Consider the following 19,526-nt stretch of genomic DNA (forward strand, 5'->3'; position numbering starts at 1 on the left):
AAGCGTGAAGACTCACTCTACACAAAATAATGAACGCTCTCGCTTCAGGAACTTCACGGCTTCTTCCGCACTCTGCCTCTTATCAGGATCTTCCTCAATCATGTCTAGAATTTGATCCACTAATATGTCAACGAGTGGCTTCCTCTCAAACCCCTTAAGCCACCTTTCCACCTTTGGCAAGCAATCACGGAACGCAGTCGAGCCTGCTTCTTGCCTATAATCGCGATACTGCTCCAAAGAGATTCCTTGAGAAACAGTAAGCATTTCTGAATAGACGCACCCCAAGGCGAAAACGTCAGCTTTACGGCCGCGGCTTTTCTTGGGGATAACTTCTGGCGCCCGGTAGACCGGAGTCCCTTGCACCTTGTCTCCTTTCGATTTGCTTGTGTTCAATTCTGCGAAATCCTTTGCGAGTCCGAAGTCTGAAAGATAAGGCTGCTCGTTCTTGATCAGTATGTTCGATGGTTTGATGTCTTGATGCCTGATGTCCAATTTGTGAGCGTAAGCGAGCGCATCAAGTATACAGCCGAACCAAGGGAAAATGTTCTTGGTCATTTTGGGAGGATATGCTCTTTTGGTACACTTGTTCAAATATTCTCGAAGATCGCAGTCTGCGACTGGGAGCATGAAAATACTGTAGGCGTCGGTTCCTTCTTTCAGGTAGAAAAGTACCCTTGCAATGTGAAGGTGGCTTAGCTTTTGCATGATGGCAACCTCGTTCTTTACTTCTCTTTCGATTACATCTGGAGATTTATCGTCGTCAGCCCTTAGAGAGATATGTTTCCGGGCGTAGGCGTCGCCGGTCGACTTTTCGCGTACTTCGTCAACTGCACCGTATGATCCATGCCCCAGATTTCTTTGCGACTGAAAGAAAACGTGGACTATTGAACTGCGTTGCCCATTGAGAGTAGGTTGCTCTCTGCTGTATCTCTCTCTTTCTTCGTCAAGTTTTGCTTGATCGATCATGATTTTGTGTTTACCTCTCATTTCTTCGAGTCGTGCACCGGTTTCTCTGATATACGTTCCCAGCTCCCTGTTCCTTGCGGGATCAACATCCTGAGCTGTAGTAAATGTCTTAGCCTGTGTAGGATAACACTGGGGAGATGTTGCTTACGTGCGTCATGCTGCAACAGATAAGATGCAATGTGGATATGCGCATCGATGAAGAGGCTGTACACTTCTTGCAGAGGTTTCTGCACTCGTTTCTCGTGTGGAAATTGGGATCGCGATGAGAACGACGGCACTTTGTTATTGAGCTCAGCCACTAGCAGAATGAGGGAATCAAGCTCTGCCCCAGCTGTCCACCCATGCTATCATGTGGTCAACATTGTAGACTCGTTATGCAAGGCCGTTTACCTCTATGAGGGCAAACGAGGTCCACCAGACCAGACTCTCGAGTGTGTGATTGGACGCCAAACCCTGCAGGTCCGCCGCAGATTCGCCGGCAGCTTTTGCTAAGTCGACAATGGGAGTGTACGATGGTAGTATTCTGGCACATACTCGCGACACCCTGTCCACCCCCTTCCTCTTGCAAAATGACTCGAGTGTGGAACGAAAAGAGCGGCTAGTGCTAACGGCTCCTGTAGTGGCATAGCCTTGTCCAAAACATTCATTCACATTCTGCACTTTTTCTTCGAGAACTGACAGCCAGGTAGCACTCGACCCGCTGGCAGACATGGAGGCCGATGTAAGGGTGCCCAGGAACTATGCCAGCCGGGCAAGCTATGTCTACCTGATGGGCCACGAGGCGGTTGCGTCCAATGACGTCGGAGTGATACTGCAAGTCATTTGTCGATACGGGTCTCTAGGCGATACCGAAGAGCACTCGAAGAGTCTTGCGAAGTCAATAATGTCTGGCGGTTGACTATGCAATATACATAAAATGCAGTGAGGCCTGATCATCTTTCCATGAAGATGAGCTGATGCAACTCTTCGCACGCTGGGCACTTCGGTCTAGATGAATTGCGGGTTGTATTTTGGTATCGAAGACCAACTTGTACGATTTAGTCTGATTAGGGGTTGAGTACTCGGCTGTCATAGGTTTGCCAGAGCTTTAGTCCTACCCTAAGTAGGCTCTAATGAAAGATACACACCCCACCTCCCTGTCTCATAACCTGGAGGCGTTTGGTCCAGGTGAACCCCACGTTATCGGCGTACAGGTCACCCTGTGCTTCCCCAGTGCCACACGTAGGACTCCCGGTCCTAACGCTAAGCTGCTGGGCGACTTCAGTGTCATTTGCTACCATATGGGGCTTGAAGGCAACTATTGGCGATAGAAGTTAAAAATTACTTGATGCAGCGAAATATATTCTTTCCATCATTTTTGGGGCACAATTACTAGATGATGGAGCTCAAGACGTCACCTCCACATAAACCTACGTTTGAAGTTGGTAGGTAGAATCACAACATTGAATGACATATGTACATGGGATTGTAAGTAGCTCGAGGTACAATAAAGGCCTCAGTTACGTCAAATGATAGCTTTGCCATCAATTCAAAGATCGTCGCACACATCCGCCGTATCGACCCATAGATGAGAAATCTGTACCTAATATCGCGCCTAGATGGTGTCGCTCTAAATCATTACGTCGTAGAAGTGAAATATGTTGGTCGTGCGAGTTCTCGCTAAGTAGTAGAGTAGCTATACATTTTGCGATGACATATCATATATAGCATGAGAGGAGTCACTTCGATGCGACATGGAAGGAAGGGGCTGCCCCTTCATAAGAAGCCGGATTCTGATAGAAGCCTAGAGCAATCATCGTCAGCTGCATTCGGCTTCCTGAGAATATGATTCAAGAACGACGCGGTCTGACAGCCTAGTAAAACGTGTGAAGCGTGATGCTTACGCTTTTGGGTGCAGGGGTGGATTCTGTCATGATAGAAGACCCATGTCCACCAACCTTGTAATCTTTTCGTCCTCTCGCTCTCGCGGCTCCACTTGCAAGCTCTTGTCATACATCTCATGCACATCTCCAGCAGCTTGCATGTTACTGAGGATATAATCCTGCAGATCGCCAACAGCCTTGAGGGGATATGGGACGGTTTGGTACTGTTGGATATCGCGGATTACTTCGGCAGTTTTTGCCCGTTTCGCAAAGTTGATAAGGGTGGTGCGCTTGATGATGGACGGTATACCGTCTTCAATAAAGGTAAGGTCGGTGAGGTAGATGCCTGGATAGGTTAGCGGACGAAAGACGGCTTGCATAGACACGAACCAAAGAAAGGAATGCACGGAGGGTTGGCGGAATGTAGGGTCTCCCTGTATTCGGCAAAATTCTTGCTGCTACTCATCAATTTGCGCATACTCTCTAGTACGTTCTGTGTTCGCGCATTGACTTGCTGCCAAGTTCGTTGTAGCCGATGTATTGGGGCAGTGCCAAGGGCTGATATGATGGATGTCAATGTCGAGAAATTGTTCATCGAGCGACATTTCTGTCACCTTGGTTAGCGCGTTATAGCAATCAATGGACTTTGCCTTACATCTGCGACCTGAACAAAATGTTTGATGACGACGACCCGCTTCTTGACATCGGGCTGATTCAAGATCATCTCAGCCACCCAATTGGTGAGCTGGTTCGAGTGCAGGATCAATGCTTTGACATTTGGCGCAGGCTCTTTCTCAGTTGGCCCTACTTTCTTTTGCCACTGCTTATTCAGACATTCTGTAGGCTTTATCCTTCCGTACAGCCTTGACTCGATGATGGTGAGTTGTCGAGCAAATTCGGTAGCATCGATGTCAAGGAATTTGAGCTTCTTCATGTTCTTTGGCATGATGGGAGCTGGTATTGACGTGGCCTGGGTCGGTACTAGACCTTTAGCATTAGGATCCTGACCCTTCATACGTCGCTCAATCGAAGACATCAACGGGGCCGATCCAGGGGTTGCGGTGGTAGCAACTGTATCCTTTGCGAAAGAGTGTACTCTCCTCAGAAGCTCATTGCTCTCCTCACTTGTATCCTCCATCCAGTAGTTGTCGAACCAGCTTTTAAGGATGTTGACAACTCTGAACCGTATCGGTTTCTGCTTCTTATCTACCCACGTCTTGTAGTCTGTCTCGGAGATACCTCGGGGAGGCTGTATATTGAAACGTTTGACTAGCATTTCAAAGAGCTCGCTCGCCGTGGTGAACGATTTATAGGTAAGTAGGAACGTGTTGTTGAAGGGCGAATCCAGCCTGTCATGTCGCGTCAATTGCTCAACTAACGCCGTTAAAGTGCCTCCACGTAATATTGGGGTATCCGTCTTGTTATCATAGGAAATTTCCCCCTCATGCTCCAGCCGCAGGAATGAAGGCTCTTCTTCGATATCTCGTGGCACCTCACCAAAGAATTTCTTGACCTTGGAATTATCCTGCTGCCGAGGGCGGAACTGTTCAGGAGGTGGCTCCATACCTTCCGAGTATGAATTGGGAAAGCTCATATCACCAAGACTTGGTCTGACGATCTTTGAAGGAGGAGGCATGGTCGACGACTCATAAGAGGTAGGGTCTGTCCGGTGCTTCTTTATTTCATGATGCTCCGGAGCATCACGCCCGTCCAACTCTGCTCGTGGCATCATGTCAAGAAGGAGCTGCATTGAAAACCCTACTTGTGATATGCAATTCTCCAAGGAACGCACGAGTGATCGCACTTCACTCAAGCGATCTTCCAAGGGCTCGCCTCTGTTCTCAGACCACTCATCGCCCAAAGGTGCTGCAACAGTCTGACAAGCAATAACAAGCTTTGCTGCGAGGTCGTACAGACTTTGCTTCTGCAGAACAAAGTCTGTTAGATGAGTGCTGCTCAGGGAGGGGGCAAGTGGTGAGAGGTCGATAGACTCAACGGTAGAAACCCAGGGCCTGAAGACACCAAGAACGCCTTGAGCCGCTTGACAGACGTTGTTGCCAATCTGTTCGTGTCGAATGTGCGTGACAAGTTTCTCCCGCGCAACTAAATGCTCTTCCAGCCTGCGTATGTTCAATACAATCATTCTCTTCAGCTCGTCCATTCGGGTTAGGAGCTGGCCCTCCAGTGGTACATTTGGCTCATTGTAAGAATCGTAGTCATCTTGGTCCATGAAAGATGTCACCATTACCGCCTCTTTGCTAGACAAGCCATTGCTCTGCCAACTCCCTCCGTTATTGCTACCGAGGACAAATCCTGGTACGAGTCTTGGGAGCTCTTCTCCTCTTTGCGTCCGCGCGACCTCAACATATCCGTACATGCCATGCAGAACGCCTTCGGCTTCTTGTAAGCACTTGGAGTAGGCATCTGCTGCTGGGTAGTCAGCAGCAGCGCTATGGGAGAAGAGGACCAATTTCGAGAATCGCGACATCATGTCTCGGTAATGAGGGTAGAGAGCCTTATTGATCGATATGATAGAGGGGTTGCCAGAGTGGTTGTCAGTTGTACCTGAACCAGCGGCTAAGAGCATGCGTGAGTGATCCGATATGTCCTCAGCTTTGCGAACGAATTCGGACCGGTCGGCATTGTTGATGACTTGCTTGTAGGATTCAATCGCGCGACTGATGTTGTCGATGAGCCTATTCCAGGTGACTGGGATCATACCGCCCTCGTCGACAAAAGATTGCGGCACACTCGTGCCAGACATTTGGCTGAGCGCATTACTCGTGAATGGTGTAGTACCTGCAATGCCGAGTTGCCCTTGTGCGACCGCATCCATACTGGTGGCTTGGTAGTCAAAATCTCTATTTGACGGGTAAGGTGAATTAAAGGATTCTTGTGAGGCCGCAGGTGAAATGCCCTCAGATAGGTACGAGTTCCGCCTCCTTGGACGTGACCCTTGCAGCATGAAAGACTCCTCTACCTCAGATGCCGATTCACCCTCATCATATTCATCTTCGTCCCGCACGAAGCCTCCAGCCATCATCTCTGGTGGCGGTCTTGTCTGGTCGGGCACATGGATATTCATGCGATCGCGGGGGCCCATTTCATTGGCCGAGGTGGGAGCTTCGAGAGGAAGTTCCACCCTCGACACTCCAGTGAGAGTGTTGAAGTAGAATAATCTTCCATCCGGTGTTGCTTGAGGTATCCAAAATGCAGCCTCTTCTTGCTCTTTCGACTCGGCCTCCTCTGCCGACAAGGTGGGTTCCTCTCGGTTGTGGGAATGGCTATTATGTTGCACGTCTTCATATTCTTCATATTCATCCTCCGTACCCGACTCAGCCGATATATCACCGCCATTGAGCTGCTGGCTATTACTTAACGAGGACTCGCCTGGACCTGGAACAACAACGCAGTAATTGCTAGGGAACCAGCCGCGAACGCCATTGATCACCCCGTCCCACCAACCACTTGCTAGTTGTGTGAGGACTTGAATTGTTTCTCCTTGGCGAAAACTGAGACTTGTTCTATCATCGGCATGATAGTCGTAAAGTGCTCGAACGTACAACGCAGTCGCGGGAGGTGGGTCTGTTGTGTGGCCATTAACACCAATCGACTGGCCTCGCGCCCTGGCGGTGGAGCCACCGGTGGCTTGCTGTTGCGAAGTATACTGGCCATTGCTCAAAGCCTGCCGTGATGAAGGCCGCTCCGAGTAATGGTAATTCGTCCCATGGATGCCGTTGGGAATACCGTTCATATTGAGGCTTTTACTGGCTTCTGAGCCAGACCGTGCATTGGTGTGCTTCACATGGCTTCAGTTCGGCGGCAGCTGGCGTCGAATGCCTCTCTAAATCCCCAGCAGCTGTTCAGGAGAGTATCGATGGAATGAGCGCAACTCTTGATCAGCTCGAAGGCCACACCGGTCTAGTCGAAGTAAGCGCTCGGGGGAGGAGAGTCGATCTCGGGATTGATTGGCTGATTTCCCCAGCGCCTCAGAACCAACATCACGGCCTCAAGGCACGAGAATGCATGCAATTGGCGTTTTTGTAGGGCTATGATATGCTTCTTCAAGGCTAGAGATTTACGCTTGACCATTAGGTGGGGAGCGAACGGGGCAATGTGGGATATGCGAGTGAGCGAAGGCCGCCAAGATTTGATGCTTCGCAGAAAGGGAGTCAAAGATACTACAAATTGATATGGACCGCTATCTATCTCCATGAGGCCTTTTGGATTTGAGACCAAGCAGACTTATGATTTCACTGCGGACTTTCCCTAGTCCGGAAAGATAGAACGTAGTACTAAATGCCAGCGTTCTCCCCTGATATCTCTTTTGACCATGTCACGCTCGAGAATTATCCCTCAAAAGTCGGGAGGCACCTTACGTAGAGATATGAAAACTGGGCCTCATCCGACACCCAAATCAGAATAATGTCATAGAATAACGAACGCGCTCCAACATTTGTCCCTTGTGATCAGCACACATCTAAACTCTGGTTGAAAGCCACGTGCGACCCCGGAAGCTTCTCGAAGTTTGGATCTTCTATTTTATGTCGATCATCATCCGGCCAGCTGGGCGGATGCGGGGCTATCGTCTGAACTTTTTGCGCTTAAAGGGACAGCTGACAGTAACAATGGTGAAAACCGCAACTGTAGGGATATGAAAAGTATAGTAGTTCGTGCGGATCCTGACTGGATGAATCATAGGCTCTACAACTTGCTCAACTCAGTCAACTTCTAGAGTAACAGAAGCGGCGGGGGCCTCAAGGTCTTCAGTGGCTTACAGTCAATTAGAGGGGCAAATTGACTGCGGCTGCCGGGCCGGTAGAATAATATCTCTAAGTCAGCATCAAGGATCTGAATGTCCTCAGAACAAGCCTTTGTCAATGGTGAAGCACGACGACAGCCTACTTGTACAAGAATGGGCACCGACGAGTCAACATCCGTAATACCGACCACCGATGTTCACATTTAAGGTGGATATGCAGGCGTCAATATATGGTAATGCCACGAGGTGACAAGGATGTGCATCTAGCGGAAATCTGGCAGTCTCCCCGGCACCCGGAAGACATCCCCAAACTCTCTTTGCATTGAGGCCAGATCAGCCACATCAAGATTGGATGAAGTCACTTTGGTCCGAGAAACCTGCCATAAATGGCACGCGTGAAGGTCAAAGCCTCCGCCAAGGTGTACCGTGTACCGTCTTTTTCGCCACGGAACATCGAACATGTTCGCCGGCCCGCCTGGTTACCATCCTTCACGTTGCGGTATAGCTAGTAGTGAATGAGAGAACTGTTGTTGCTGCCGTATTCACAACATCAGACCATAGTCACTGGCGCATCGACACTGCAGTGTCCAGAACGAACTCATGATATCAGATATCAACTACGAATCGACGCGCCGGACTCGTGAGGAATAAATTGTAATTGGTTGGCAGGAACGCGTGCTTATGTTGCCAGCCAGCGAAGCACACGACTCTAGGCAGTAATGAAGCGTGGCGCCATTCTGACCGACTGTTCTTGTTCACTACACCGCGAGACATAGTGTTCAAGTAGTCAGCAAGTAGCTGGGAGTGACTGGTCGTGGACGGTCTGGAAGGGAGGGGAGCGTCTGTGATTTCAGTGATATGGGATTATTTCATCACTGTTCCATCGTAATCTTGTATGCAAAATTAGCCCGTTTTGCATCCCCCTCCCTCTCTGGCCCCCTTTTTGTCCCAAATCAAGCAAACCGCCCCACTTTCCTCCTCCCCCTCCAAGAAAATCCCAAGTCTGCAAAGTTTTCAATCACGAAGCCATACTCAACCATAGAACCAAATGCGCATAATTCTCGCGATATCGACCCTTCACCGCGAAGCTAATACACCTCCAACCACATGCACCAAACCTGTTATCAACGTTAATCCCGAAGCCAAGTCCCGCTAAACTCAACCTCGCTCCCCCGCCCTCTCGCTCCTCCACGCAATCGCACCTTCTCTACCACAACAATTGATGGGCAAACACCCTTCAATTCTCGCGTCAGCTGGCTTGAATTTCTTATCGCAAAGTCGCTGGCCCTCGACATCTTGCTGAAGGGACGATGCCCGCAGTCGCAGGCGCATCGCCTCCCGATGCTTCTCCTAAGAAACCCACCTCGACACCGGATCGAAAGTACAAATGCTCCTATTGCAATCGTGCCTTCTCTCGCTCAGAACATCGTTCCCGACATGAGCGATCCCACACGAAAGAGCGCCCCTTCAAATGCGCCAAATGTCGAAGTACTTTCGTCCGGCGAGACCTGCTCCTCCGTCACGATCGAACCGTCCATGCCAAAGATGGAGGCATTCCTCTCTCCAGCGAAGTCAAGAGGCGGACTACAACCAAGGCGGCACCGAAGACAACGCCGACGAAGCCGGCTATGGGGCTGGACACGGCAGCGCTGGAACAGATAGAGGCTAGCAGTGATGGTATGGTTGACCTTGAGACTGCCGCAATGTTGATGACCGACCTTCACCACAAAGCTACGGCCCAGATGGCCTCGCAAGAGGAACACCTCGACGATCATACCACGCCCTATTCGCCCGATCATACCGTCATGTTTGATGCTGGCCACAATCCGTTCATGACGACTGCTGTGCCAATGCCCCAGATGCCATGGGAGAATTTCATGCCAAACTCGGTAAATCAACCTAAAGCCTCTTCCATCTCTTCCGCGAGTCTTTCTGGCTCGCAAGATACTCAATTGTCACAGCTTTCCTTTAATAGCGCCAGTACCTTACAACCGCACGCAAATCACGCCCAATTGCCTCCAATGATGGAGCGCTTTCCCTCCAACAACGACGCCCTTGCCCCCTCACTTCAGAATCTCAACGGTAACATACCCATCTCGGGGCCCGGTACGCCAAACGGTCTCTCGCCATTTCCTTTCATGACCGGCCCAGTCTCTCCGGTAGACTATCGACGCTCGCCAGGACCAAGTCAACCCATCACCACGCCAAGGATACCACAAATCCAATCGGAGGAAGATCATCGCGCAATGCAAGAGAATATGAGAAATTATGACACGGAGGAGCAGACCTATCCAACATTTCAACAGCAAAGCCGGGCAGACCTCAATTCCTACCTCGAATCATATTTCAAACTCTTTCATCACCATCTTCCATTCCTACATCCAGATTCCTTCAACGCTCGTCGAATCTCGCCTCCTCTCTTGCTCTCGGTCCTGTCTATTGGTTCACTATACTCTTTTAATCCAGAAAAGGCATTCATGTTCCATGTGGGATCAAAAGTGTTGAACAATCAATACGTACAAAACAGCGAGGATTTTAGCTCAAGGAACTGCCCATTATGGGTGATGCAAAGTACTCTCCTCAACATGATCTTTGCCAGCTGGAGTGGGGATGCGAAAGGGCTGGAATGGACTTGCTCAATTAAAAGTCTCGTGGCAGGAGTAAGTGTTCTGAATTTCATGAGGTTCATGAAGCTAACCTTGACACAGATGGTATCTGGCAATCGGTACGAACTGAATCTACGGACTGAAGCGCGGGAAGGAAGACCACCTTCACACAGCGAATGGGTTGAAGATGAAGGCTGTCGGAGAACGTATTACGCTGTCTACATTTTCTTCGGCATGCTGACATTGACCTATAATCACACACCTGCCATCAACTTTAATGAATTTGAATCGCTCATATTACCTGCGACTGAGTCACTTTGGAATCTAGACGTAGTTGATGAAGAGGTCTGGCAAGAGAGTCTGGCTCAGACGACTAACGTTACGGTCCGCGCGGCGTATGACAGCCTCTTCCAAGGGGAAAAAGTCAAATACAGCGCTTTCGCGACCCGGGTCATGATCAATGCTTTGTCTTTGGAAGTTTGGTCTCAGAAAGGCAATTTCGATGCCCTGCAAGACGTTGTCACGGAATACAAGCTTCGTCTGGGGTTAGAAACATGGGAAGGATCACTCGAGTTGTGCGAGCCAGAGACCATGATTGTACAACTCAATGCGCCTGACAAGGGTCATCCGCTCATCTTCAATTCTATGGCTGTGTACAGGAATACCCGTGCTCGGTTGGAAGTTGACCTCAAGGCCGTTCAGGAAGCGATCAGATACCATAACGCGTATGAGGTTAATGGCGCAATGACGGCTGCAAGGGACAAAGTAAAACGGTCGCAAGAGATGATCAAAGTCATTGAGGAGTGTTTCAACTCCATCGAGATCGTCGCACAGCAAGGCATTCGGTGGGTGGGAAGGACCTGCGCCACGAATTGGAGTATCGAGCATCCACTTTGCAACTTCGATCTCATCCTCATCCTCAGTCTCTGGCTGTATCGACTTGAACACGACGAAGAGCATGCGTCGGAGCAAGAAATATCCATGTATAACAAGGTCCGCACTCTGTTCGAAGATGAAGGCTACGATGTGGAAGGCAGACTCGGCTCTGTCGTTGCCAAATTATGGGGTGAAATGCTGGATGAAGTCGTGGTCTGGGGGTAAGCCATCCTACAAGTCGTGTCAATTGCTCTACTAAGCAGCCTTCAGGATTACAAAGCTCATGGGCGAGGCCTTCAAGCTTCATGCGCAAACGCTGTCTGGCTACGATGACGCTGTAGCCTCCGGCTCCGATGGCACGACCCCTACGATGTCTTCGCAAGAGGTCGACTTGGACATGGCTAGCTCATTTCAGCCAGTCCAAGCGTAGAGCAGAACGCTCCGCCACTTCCCATGCGACCTTTTCAGCAACGGCCTTCTCCATCGATACGACCGCCACGGATTTCATACAATGATTCATCAGCTAGCACTAGATTGACGTGGACCAATGATGCATATACCATCTCCCAACTCTAATACCCATTCTCGGCAGATCTTCGACTTTTCGGATGATGATGATCCCCCCCCACATTGCATATTTGCAGTGTATCTTTCGATTTTTATCTTTGCAGAGCGTGCAGAGATTCGCTTGGATTTTTGAGTCGCATGAAAACACACGAGCGGGTGGGTCACCTTTTCGTCGGCGGCTGGATTGCAATTTTGTGTAATGTACGATATATGTGACGAGATAGATCAGATGTTGAGCAATCGAGTATCGAAATAATGATGATATTCGCCGGACGATTCTGCACTGATGATTCGTCATGATCCTTCCCAGGCATCACTCTCCTTCAACTGGATAGCACTTGCAGTAAGATATTTCAGGCATCCCCTGATGTCCCTACCTTAATGTGATCATGCTGCCAAGCACCCGTGCTTACGCTTATCATATCTGTCTGGTTACCTAATGTGGGTTCTATAGGCATGAAAACCCTTCAGTCCAGGCAATGTCTAGGAAGATGAATATATGATATGAAAAGGGATTTCCCAGGTGAGGTGAGCTCCCGCGGGTCTGATTGCTCCGGTTCCTGAGCCTCAACTCCTTCTAGAACAAGCCTCAACAATACTAGTCATTAAAAGTCGTTACTCCCAGGACCATCTATTCTTGACATGCTTCGTTGCAAACTACATTTACAGCATTACCTTAACATAAAGCTATATAATTTTAGATAAATTCGAAATTGATCGAAAACGAAGGTTTCGTGGCGCAATGGCAACGTGCTCGACTACGAATCGAGAGATTGCGGGTTCGAGTCCCGTCGAAATCAGGCAATCGTTTTTGGCCTTTCGAAGTCAGGAAATCAGGCAAAAGTCTAGAGCGTTTTATGCAACGGTGATAGGGCTAGCCCATCCCACTTCCTTGGTTTGTGTGGGTGGGGGAACAAGGCTGAAGCTTGACATCACAGGTGAAGACACAAGCGGGGGAGTCATTCCATCAACAACAAACAACGTTGCATTCCCATCTGACAAGCATCTCACCGCCTGTTGACCTCGAGCTTTGATATATTTCAGCTGCTGAATCTCGAAAACCAAACTCTTCTTTGGATTTATTGGAAAAGCCTAGATGTAAACGTAACCTTCATAAACGACCGCAAGACCTAGCAATTTCTTAAGCCAAACTCATCCTACCACTTAAGACATGGCGGTAAGGCTTGACTTCGCGGCTCTATCGCTAGACCATGTCTTTCTCCAAAGTATGCTGATGCGATGATAGACCAAGCAGTCATCCCCGCTTCCAGAGGAGCAGATGGAGGGGCTGAAAGCAGCTTTTCAATTATTCGTACGTCTTTCATATCCCTCATACCCACCCTTGCCATCCCTCCTATCCCTTCTAGTGTTTTCCAACTCTCATCCAAGAAACAGCCATCTTGTCCTTGTACTGACCATGACATTAGGACGACAATGGCGATGGTCAGTTCCCCGCTGCCCCGCTCCGCGCGTCCAGCTATCCCACCCATCTATACATATCACTCCAGATCAGCTCCCAATCAGTCCAATCAACAACAAATACATCCTCACGGCCTCGTCTAGATAAACCCAATGCTTTTACTGAGGGAAACCCCTACTAACTTCCCCTCCTCATCACAGGCGAGATCACAGTCCACGAGCTCGGCGCCGTAATGCGCCAACTAGGCCTCAAACCCTCCGACACCGAGCTCGAGGACCTCATGAACGAGATCGATACTGATAGGAGTGGTACGATAAGTTTTGAGGGTAAGGTCTCCACTAACACTGCCACTACCCTTTTCCCCTCCTCCCTTCCTCTTCTCTGCTACACGTTGGTATCGCCATCTCCATTCCTTCTTCTACTATTCAGCATCCATCCCCCCGCCCCCTCCCCCCTCTCCTCTCCTCCTCCTCCTCCTCCTCCTCCTCATCCTGCACCTTCCTTTCCACCTCTCACACCCCCCGCCCCCAGCTGACTTCCAACCCCCACTTAGAATTCACAACAATAATGGCCCACAAACTCTCGCCCGTCGACGCCGAGACCGAGCTGAGGGCAGCGTTCGACGTGTTCGACAAAGACGGCAACGGCACCATCAGCACCGAGGAGCTAAGGCAGCTCATGAAGAGTATTGGGGAAGATCTGAATGATACGGAGATTGAGGAGATGGTCAGGGAGGCGGATCGCGATGGGAATGGGGAGATTGATTGTGAGTACCATGCTCTTCTTTGATTTTTGGGGGAGGGGTGAGGGTTGATGGGGTTGGGAGGAGGGGACAGGACAAGAAGAGGTGAGACGGATAAGGAGGAAAGGTAAGATGAAGGGGGCACTGGTGGGGAAAGGGGAGGGAAGGAGATGGTGGAGTGTCATTAGACGTGGATAACGCTAACGCATGTCCAGACCAGGAATTCGCAGCTTTGATGAAGTAATGAATGGGGTGGCCGAGGTCGTGAGGCATGAAGGAATGAAGGAATGAGTAGTTGAGCATATGGACATTTGTCGAGATGGAATATTTACGCAACTCTTAAATGGTATCTAAACCTACATCTGTAGATGTCTTCTCAATCAATGAAAGCGTTCAGGGGCAGCGAGGTATCGATCCGCAATTCGTCTCCAGCAAGTCAGAGCGAAAGAACAAAAACACGTACGCTCACACGCAATCTGGTAGCCAGCTGGATATCAAACCCCTCCCTCCCGCCGAACTTCCTACAGCTCTCCCCTCCCCCGTTCCATGATAGGCTTCTCTTCCTCTCCACCACCACTTCCACCGCCCAACCCCAATCCCCCAGCCGCACTACTCAATCCACTCCCCACCCCCTTCGCCACACCTCCCCCCGTATTCACAGCGCCCTCCCCAACCCCCTTAACGCCCTCTCCAGCTCCACCAACAGCACCCTGGACCCCACTCCCTACGGCGCCCCCAACATCCTTAACCCCCTCGGTCACCTCCCCTTGCCCAACTTTCCCAACACCCTCCCCGGTCTCCCCCACCGTCTTCGTCGCCTGATCCTCCACCCCCCTCGCAGCGCCCTTCGCCGCATCGGCAGTCTTATCAACCCCCTCCGTCGCGTCCCCAGTCGCGTCTTTCGTCCCCGTAGCCTCCTGCGCTGAACCCACCGTGTCCTTGATCCCAGACTGCGCTTTATCCTCTACATCCCTGTGAGCGGATTTCGCCGCCTCGGTGGTCTCGGTGTAGGATTTCTGCGCTTGGGATGCGGTGTCTGAGGCTTTTTCTTGCCCGTCCTGCTTCGTTTCTTCTGTTTTCTCTTCGGCGGAGGCTTTGGCTTCAGAGGGTTCGGAGGAGGAGGACTCGAGGTCGGGGGGGCTTTGGAGTCTGAGAGGCTTAGGCCGGAGACGGCGCCTGTGAGGGAGGATCCGGCGTCTTTTGCAGAATCGGTGGCTGCGGAGGCGCCTGAGGTGGCTGTGTCGGAGGCCTTGGAGGCGCCAGAGGAGATGGTCTCGCTGGGCGCGCCGGCCTTGGAGTCCGCGGATTTTGCGGCGCCTTCGGCTTCTTGGAGGACTTTTTGTGAGTTGTCGTCTGAGGCGGGTTGTTCTGAAGCGGCCGGATCGGAAGGGTCTTTGGTGCCGGAGGATACGTAGGAGCCGGCTTTATCTTTTACGGTACCGATCTAAGTGGAAGGGTTAGCTTGGTGTGGGATGTGCTGTGACGGAGGGGAAACGTAGGCAAGGGGTGGATTGGTAGGAAGGCAAGAGATGAGAAGAAGACAAACCGCGTTTCCAGCTGCATCATAGACTGTCCGCGTCTTCTCACTTGCGTAATCGTATGCTTGCGATAGATAGCCTTTTTCTTCTTCGGCACCGCCGATTGTCTGGGCTATCGGAGCGTTGCCGACGCCTTCTGTGATGCCACCGACGATGGGGAGGGCGGAGGTGTTGTCTCTGACTGTAGTGCTGTTGTATTGATTAGAAGACGTGCTGGTTCAGGCTGGTAGGAGAGACGAACCCAGTTGCATGTAGTCCCTTCTGTGCTTCCCCGCCGCCGGTCTTAGCTGCATCGGTTATAGATTCAGTTGTTGACTTTGATGATGAATCGCCACCACTGCTGCTACCACCTAGCCCTGGAACATATGATGCTGCAGTCGAGAGGTAAGATTGACTCGAGTTGTCTTTTGCTTGCTCATCTGCTTGTTCTGCCATGTTTGTTTAGGGATGGAAAGGAGTCAGATTTTGAACCTTGTAGCGTTCGAAAAGAATCAACGATAGCAGCTCAAGAAGACAATAGAGTAGAAAGCACAGGTATTGACGAGGATGGAAGTGATGTAGGCATCAATGGTAAAGTTGGTAGTAGCTGTACCACTTGGGTAGCGCGGGGGTGTTGTGCCATGACGTGACCCTGCAACGCTACCCAACTGGTCATCTGATTTTTGTGAGCTAACACGTATATTATTGTTCTGCAAAGAGATTCTTGAAATACTCATATACAGACTGCTTCAAGACGCATCTCGCTCAGCAATAGTCGCGGTATGACTGCCTGTACTTCACCCTCTGTCATGTTTATACATACCATATCTATCCCAAAAACGCCGCATTATATGCTGTAAACTTGCAATGCCACGTTCGTTATGCTGCCTCCCGACCGCATTATATTATTCTTGCTCCTAACATAGCACCGCATAGCAACATGGCCATGGTCCAACTTCCCATTATGCCAAATGCAGTCCATCTCTTTGACGTGTACTCCCTCAGAGGAACACCATCACTTTTTGCTGAATCTGTCTTCACAACTCCAACCTTTCCAGTCAATGTGCCCATTCCAATTGTCCCCGTCTGAACGGGTGGCGCTGATCCCCCAGCCCCTGCGCTTTGTGTGAAAGTTTGCGGTACTTGTTTCGTTACTCCACCCACGACCGTCGCAACTGTGATGACCGTGACCGGGTTGGCTTGTCCCACATTCGCCGCTGGTTGTGCTTGAGCCGGAGCTCCGCCCCCACCGACGCCCGCCACGGGAGCATTATTCGCAGCCGGCACGGGCGCTACTTGCTGTGGAACAGTGCCGGCTGCTGCGTTCGCGGGCTGTTGAGCCTGTGCGGCAGCGTTGGCGTTAGTGTTGGCATTGGCATTAGCTTGAGCGTTTGCAGCAGGCGCCACCTGCCGTAAGTCCAGATGCTTGATGTATGGTATTGATGAAATGGCGTTTCGAAGATTCAGAGATCTTGAGAACGGGTGTGCAGGAGATTGTGCTTCCGCCTCTTGTGGGTCAACAAGGATAGCGTCGAGAGATCGGGTCACAGGACGAGCCACATGGTTTGAATATTGACTGAGGACTGTAGATGACACAAAGAAGATTACCGCAAACGTGGGCGTAGATCGCATGATCGTTGGTATTATCATATTCTGGCGTTGTAGAAAATCTGAGCAGAGTCGCTTCGTTTGTTCTTAGAGTCACTGGGCCAGGCAGAGCAGGCTCAGTGCGTCTTTCGTGAGAAATGTCGATCGAAACTGAGCTACCTGTCGCCCTCGTTGTATAATGTCTTCGAAAACTCTTTCGTACCCAGGTATAGGGATAGGTTGGAACCGGCCAACTCCAATCTCCTCCGAAACACAGCACTTCTCGTCTTCTGTTTTAGGGTTCTAGTATCGCAGTATCTTATAGACACAAGCGTCGTCCAAGTCAATAATGGCCAACGAGTGTGGGGTAGTCGTCTTGAAGGAGGGTGGGTAAAGATGTCTCACTTAAGCAGAGACTCTTTGTTTGATGAGAGGATGGAAATAGTCAAATGTCAATCGTGTAGCCAAATGAGCGTGGGATACAAACGATTGACAATAAGGGGTGATGAGTATGCGATCCAATATGAAAGAGAAGATTAGATATCGTTGACAATGAAGGCGTTTTACGAGGTCTGTTGGTGTCCTCAGGAGTTCAACGATTCTTGGCACGCCAAGCCTAAAATTGGCAACATCATCCATCCCGCGTTTTGATTCGTCAGTGCGATGTCGATGGTGTCCTGTCCAAATGTGCAATGTCTTTGCAAGCAGCCAGTCAAATGACCTGCAATGATATTCATTTCCGCATGTTGTGATGGATCTTGAGCCGCAAATGCCATTCCAGAGCCGACGGGGCCTCTGTTTGAGGAGAAGAGGGTCTTGATGTCGATTGAGAACGATCAAATTGATCTAGACTATGTCTACAGCAAACACTGTGCAAAGACAACGAGGTGGGTGAACTGTAGAGTAGCCGTCGTAGACACCCTGATCGCCTATGCAATGAATGAATGACAACGGGCCCGCGCTGTCTATGGAGTACTGAGGCTTTGCTAGATTGCTTCCAGGAAGCAATGGCGGCCACAGAGCAGCAGGTCAACGTTTCGACGCACTGAATATTCAGACTAACATCTAATGCAGCTATAGTCATCGTTGCGGGCAGGAATTATTCATTCTCAGCCGCTCTCATATACCTGGAGTGATAACGAACCCCCACAAAGGGCAGTCTTATCCCCTACGCACGCCACATTACACTTGGCGTCGCTAGTCAGACGGCGACTCTTGTCTGGATCATCATAATTGCACCAACAGCTGCTTGGCGTCAGCCTTGGGTCAGGTTCCTCATCGGAACGGAAGTGATTTCACTTACTCCTGACCATTTTCCAGGCCAGCATACTTTGGGAAGCTCGAGTCTGAGCAGTAATCCGTGCACATGTCGACGGTCATACCCGTTTTGTTGGTGAAGTGTGCTCCTGAAAGGGTTCTTTTGCTCGTATCGTCTGAATAACATGCGATGTATACAAATCCGTTGGAGTCGGAATCGATGGTTGGCTTCGGGGCTGCTGAGGATGTGGTGGTCTTCGGGGTTGAGGAGGTTGTGGTAGTCTTAGCTTGTGGGTTGACCACCATGTCTTCCTCAAACGCGCTCGCCGCAGCGGCCACGATGAAGAATTGGAGTATCTGCATCAAGGGTAAGGTATGAAAAGCGAAAAGAGAGTCTTAGCAATTGGTATGGGTTATGTCATATGCTTCACAGAAGGCAGACACTGCGCCTTACATAATGTAGGTTTTCTATCGTCGATCATCTTGCTACGTCAAGACTCTTGGGAAGAAGGTTGAATACCCTTGTGGCACCGAGGTGATCTGCTTGCGTTGGCTCAAGGTGTCAAGTGCAACCCATGATCAAATGAAAACATTCCTATGTAAACGTTGCCCAGTTACCATATGAAATTCAGCCAGTACCCACAGATTGCTCAAGGCTGCTCGACAAGATTAGCCCATGCTGCTGGGTCGAAAATTGCCGCAATATCTCTACGTATGACACCTCCCTGTACCAGTCTTCAGCGTTCTCCACAAGTACAAACGCACATTCGCGATATTTACTGCACATACAAAATGGCAAGGCTATGAGCAAATTTGCCGCTCCGGGCAGCCCAAATTCTCACGCTCGAGCAGTTGGCTGTGATGAATGCCCATCAGGGATTATTAATGTATGAGCAACTGGTGAATTCAAATCCTTTTCTCTCTTGTTTTGGCTGTAATTGGACATGTTTGTGTCAAATCGTCGCTGTACCAGCTTTGCGGAGTACAGAAGCGTGACTATACATTAGTGGGCTTGATATTCTTATATCGCCATTCTCATAGTTTCTAACTACTCTTGCGTTATAGTTGAATCATTGGCTGGTCGACTGTATTAGCAAGGGAAGGGAGTATTAGTGAAAGCAGATAGAGAGAGAGAAGAAGGTTTGGAGTGGGCGATGAGTATATGCGATGAAGCCAACGACTCATTTTCTAAAGGGACTACCTGATGATTCTACAGTAATCTGAATGAATTTTGGCTTCCAGAAAGAGGCTTTGAAAGGCATCCTCTTACTTGAGATGAGTGAATATCAGGTAAAAGATTTGACCTTAACCTAATGCTCAGCAGGCTTGCAATTGTAGCAAGCCGTTTCGGGGTGGGCCCTGTA

At 50.1% G+C, this 19,526-nt stretch overlaps 5 protein-coding genes and 1 non-coding gene across 6 annotated transcripts; 3 read left to right on the forward strand and 3 right to left on the reverse strand.

Annotated features, from left to right (window-relative positions):
- Positions 1 to 12: 12 nt before the first annotated feature.
- KY384_004780 (uncharacterized protein) lies at positions 13 to 6,582 on the reverse strand (the record flags this gene model as incomplete). Its single annotated transcript, XM_044813284.1, has 6 exons — positions 13 to 1,061; positions 1,115 to 1,310; positions 1,357 to 1,489; positions 2,904 to 3,174; positions 3,219 to 3,435; positions 3,484 to 6,582. The coding sequence occupies 6 exons, from the start codon at positions 6,580 to 6,582 to the stop codon at positions 13 to 15; spliced, it is 4,965 nt and encodes a 1,654-aa protein (XP_044669562.1).
- Positions 6,583 to 8,900: 2,318 nt separating this feature from the next.
- KY384_004781 (uncharacterized protein) lies at positions 8,901 to 11,502 on the forward strand (the record flags this gene model as incomplete). The annotated part of the gene is made up of 2 exons (XM_044813285.1): positions 8,901 to 11,293; positions 11,343 to 11,502. The coding sequence occupies 2 exons, from the start codon at positions 8,901 to 8,903 to the stop codon at positions 11,500 to 11,502; spliced, it is 2,553 nt and encodes an 850-aa protein (XP_044669563.1).
- An 865-nt stretch (positions 11,503 to 12,367) lies between these two features.
- On the forward strand, positions 12,368 to 12,439 carry KY384_004782. Its single transcript has one exon. It is a non-coding gene; the product is annotated as a tRNA-Arg (tRNA).
- Positions 12,440 to 12,810: 371 nt separating this feature from the next.
- KY384_004783 (uncharacterized protein) lies at positions 12,811 to 14,045 on the forward strand (the record flags this gene model as incomplete). The annotated part of the gene is made up of 6 exons (XM_044813286.1): positions 12,811 to 12,816; positions 12,886 to 12,951; positions 13,067 to 13,082; positions 13,260 to 13,385; positions 13,613 to 13,825; positions 14,017 to 14,045. 6 exons carry the CDS (start codon positions 12,811 to 12,813, stop codon positions 14,043 to 14,045), a joined length of 456 nt encoding a protein of 151 aa, XP_044669564.1.
- Positions 14,046 to 14,322: 277 nt separating this feature from the next.
- On the reverse strand, positions 14,323 to 15,774 carry KY384_004784 (uncharacterized protein; the record flags this gene model as incomplete). Its single annotated transcript, XM_044813287.1, is given in 4 exon segments — positions 14,323 to 14,958; positions 14,973 to 15,245; positions 15,348 to 15,528; positions 15,581 to 15,774. The coding sequence occupies 4 exon segments, from the start codon at positions 15,772 to 15,774 to the stop codon at positions 14,323 to 14,325; spliced, it is 1,284 nt and encodes a 427-aa protein (XP_044669565.1).
- Positions 15,775 to 16,218: 444 nt separating this feature from the next.
- On the reverse strand, positions 16,219 to 16,950 carry KY384_004785 (uncharacterized protein; the record flags this gene model as incomplete). Its single annotated transcript, XM_044813288.1, has 1 exon — positions 16,219 to 16,950. One exon carries the CDS (start codon positions 16,948 to 16,950, stop codon positions 16,219 to 16,221), a length of 732 nt encoding a protein of 243 aa, XP_044669566.1.
- Positions 16,951 to 19,526: the final 2,576 nt, after the last annotated feature.

The sequence above is a fragment of the Bacidia gigantensis genome, assembly GCF_019456465.1.
Source record: "Bacidia gigantensis strain McMullin 20006 chromosome Unknown contig_244, whole genome shotgun sequence".
Taxonomy (NCBI): domain Eukaryota; kingdom Fungi; phylum Ascomycota; class Lecanoromycetes; order Lecanorales; family Ramalinaceae; genus Bacidia; species Bacidia gigantensis.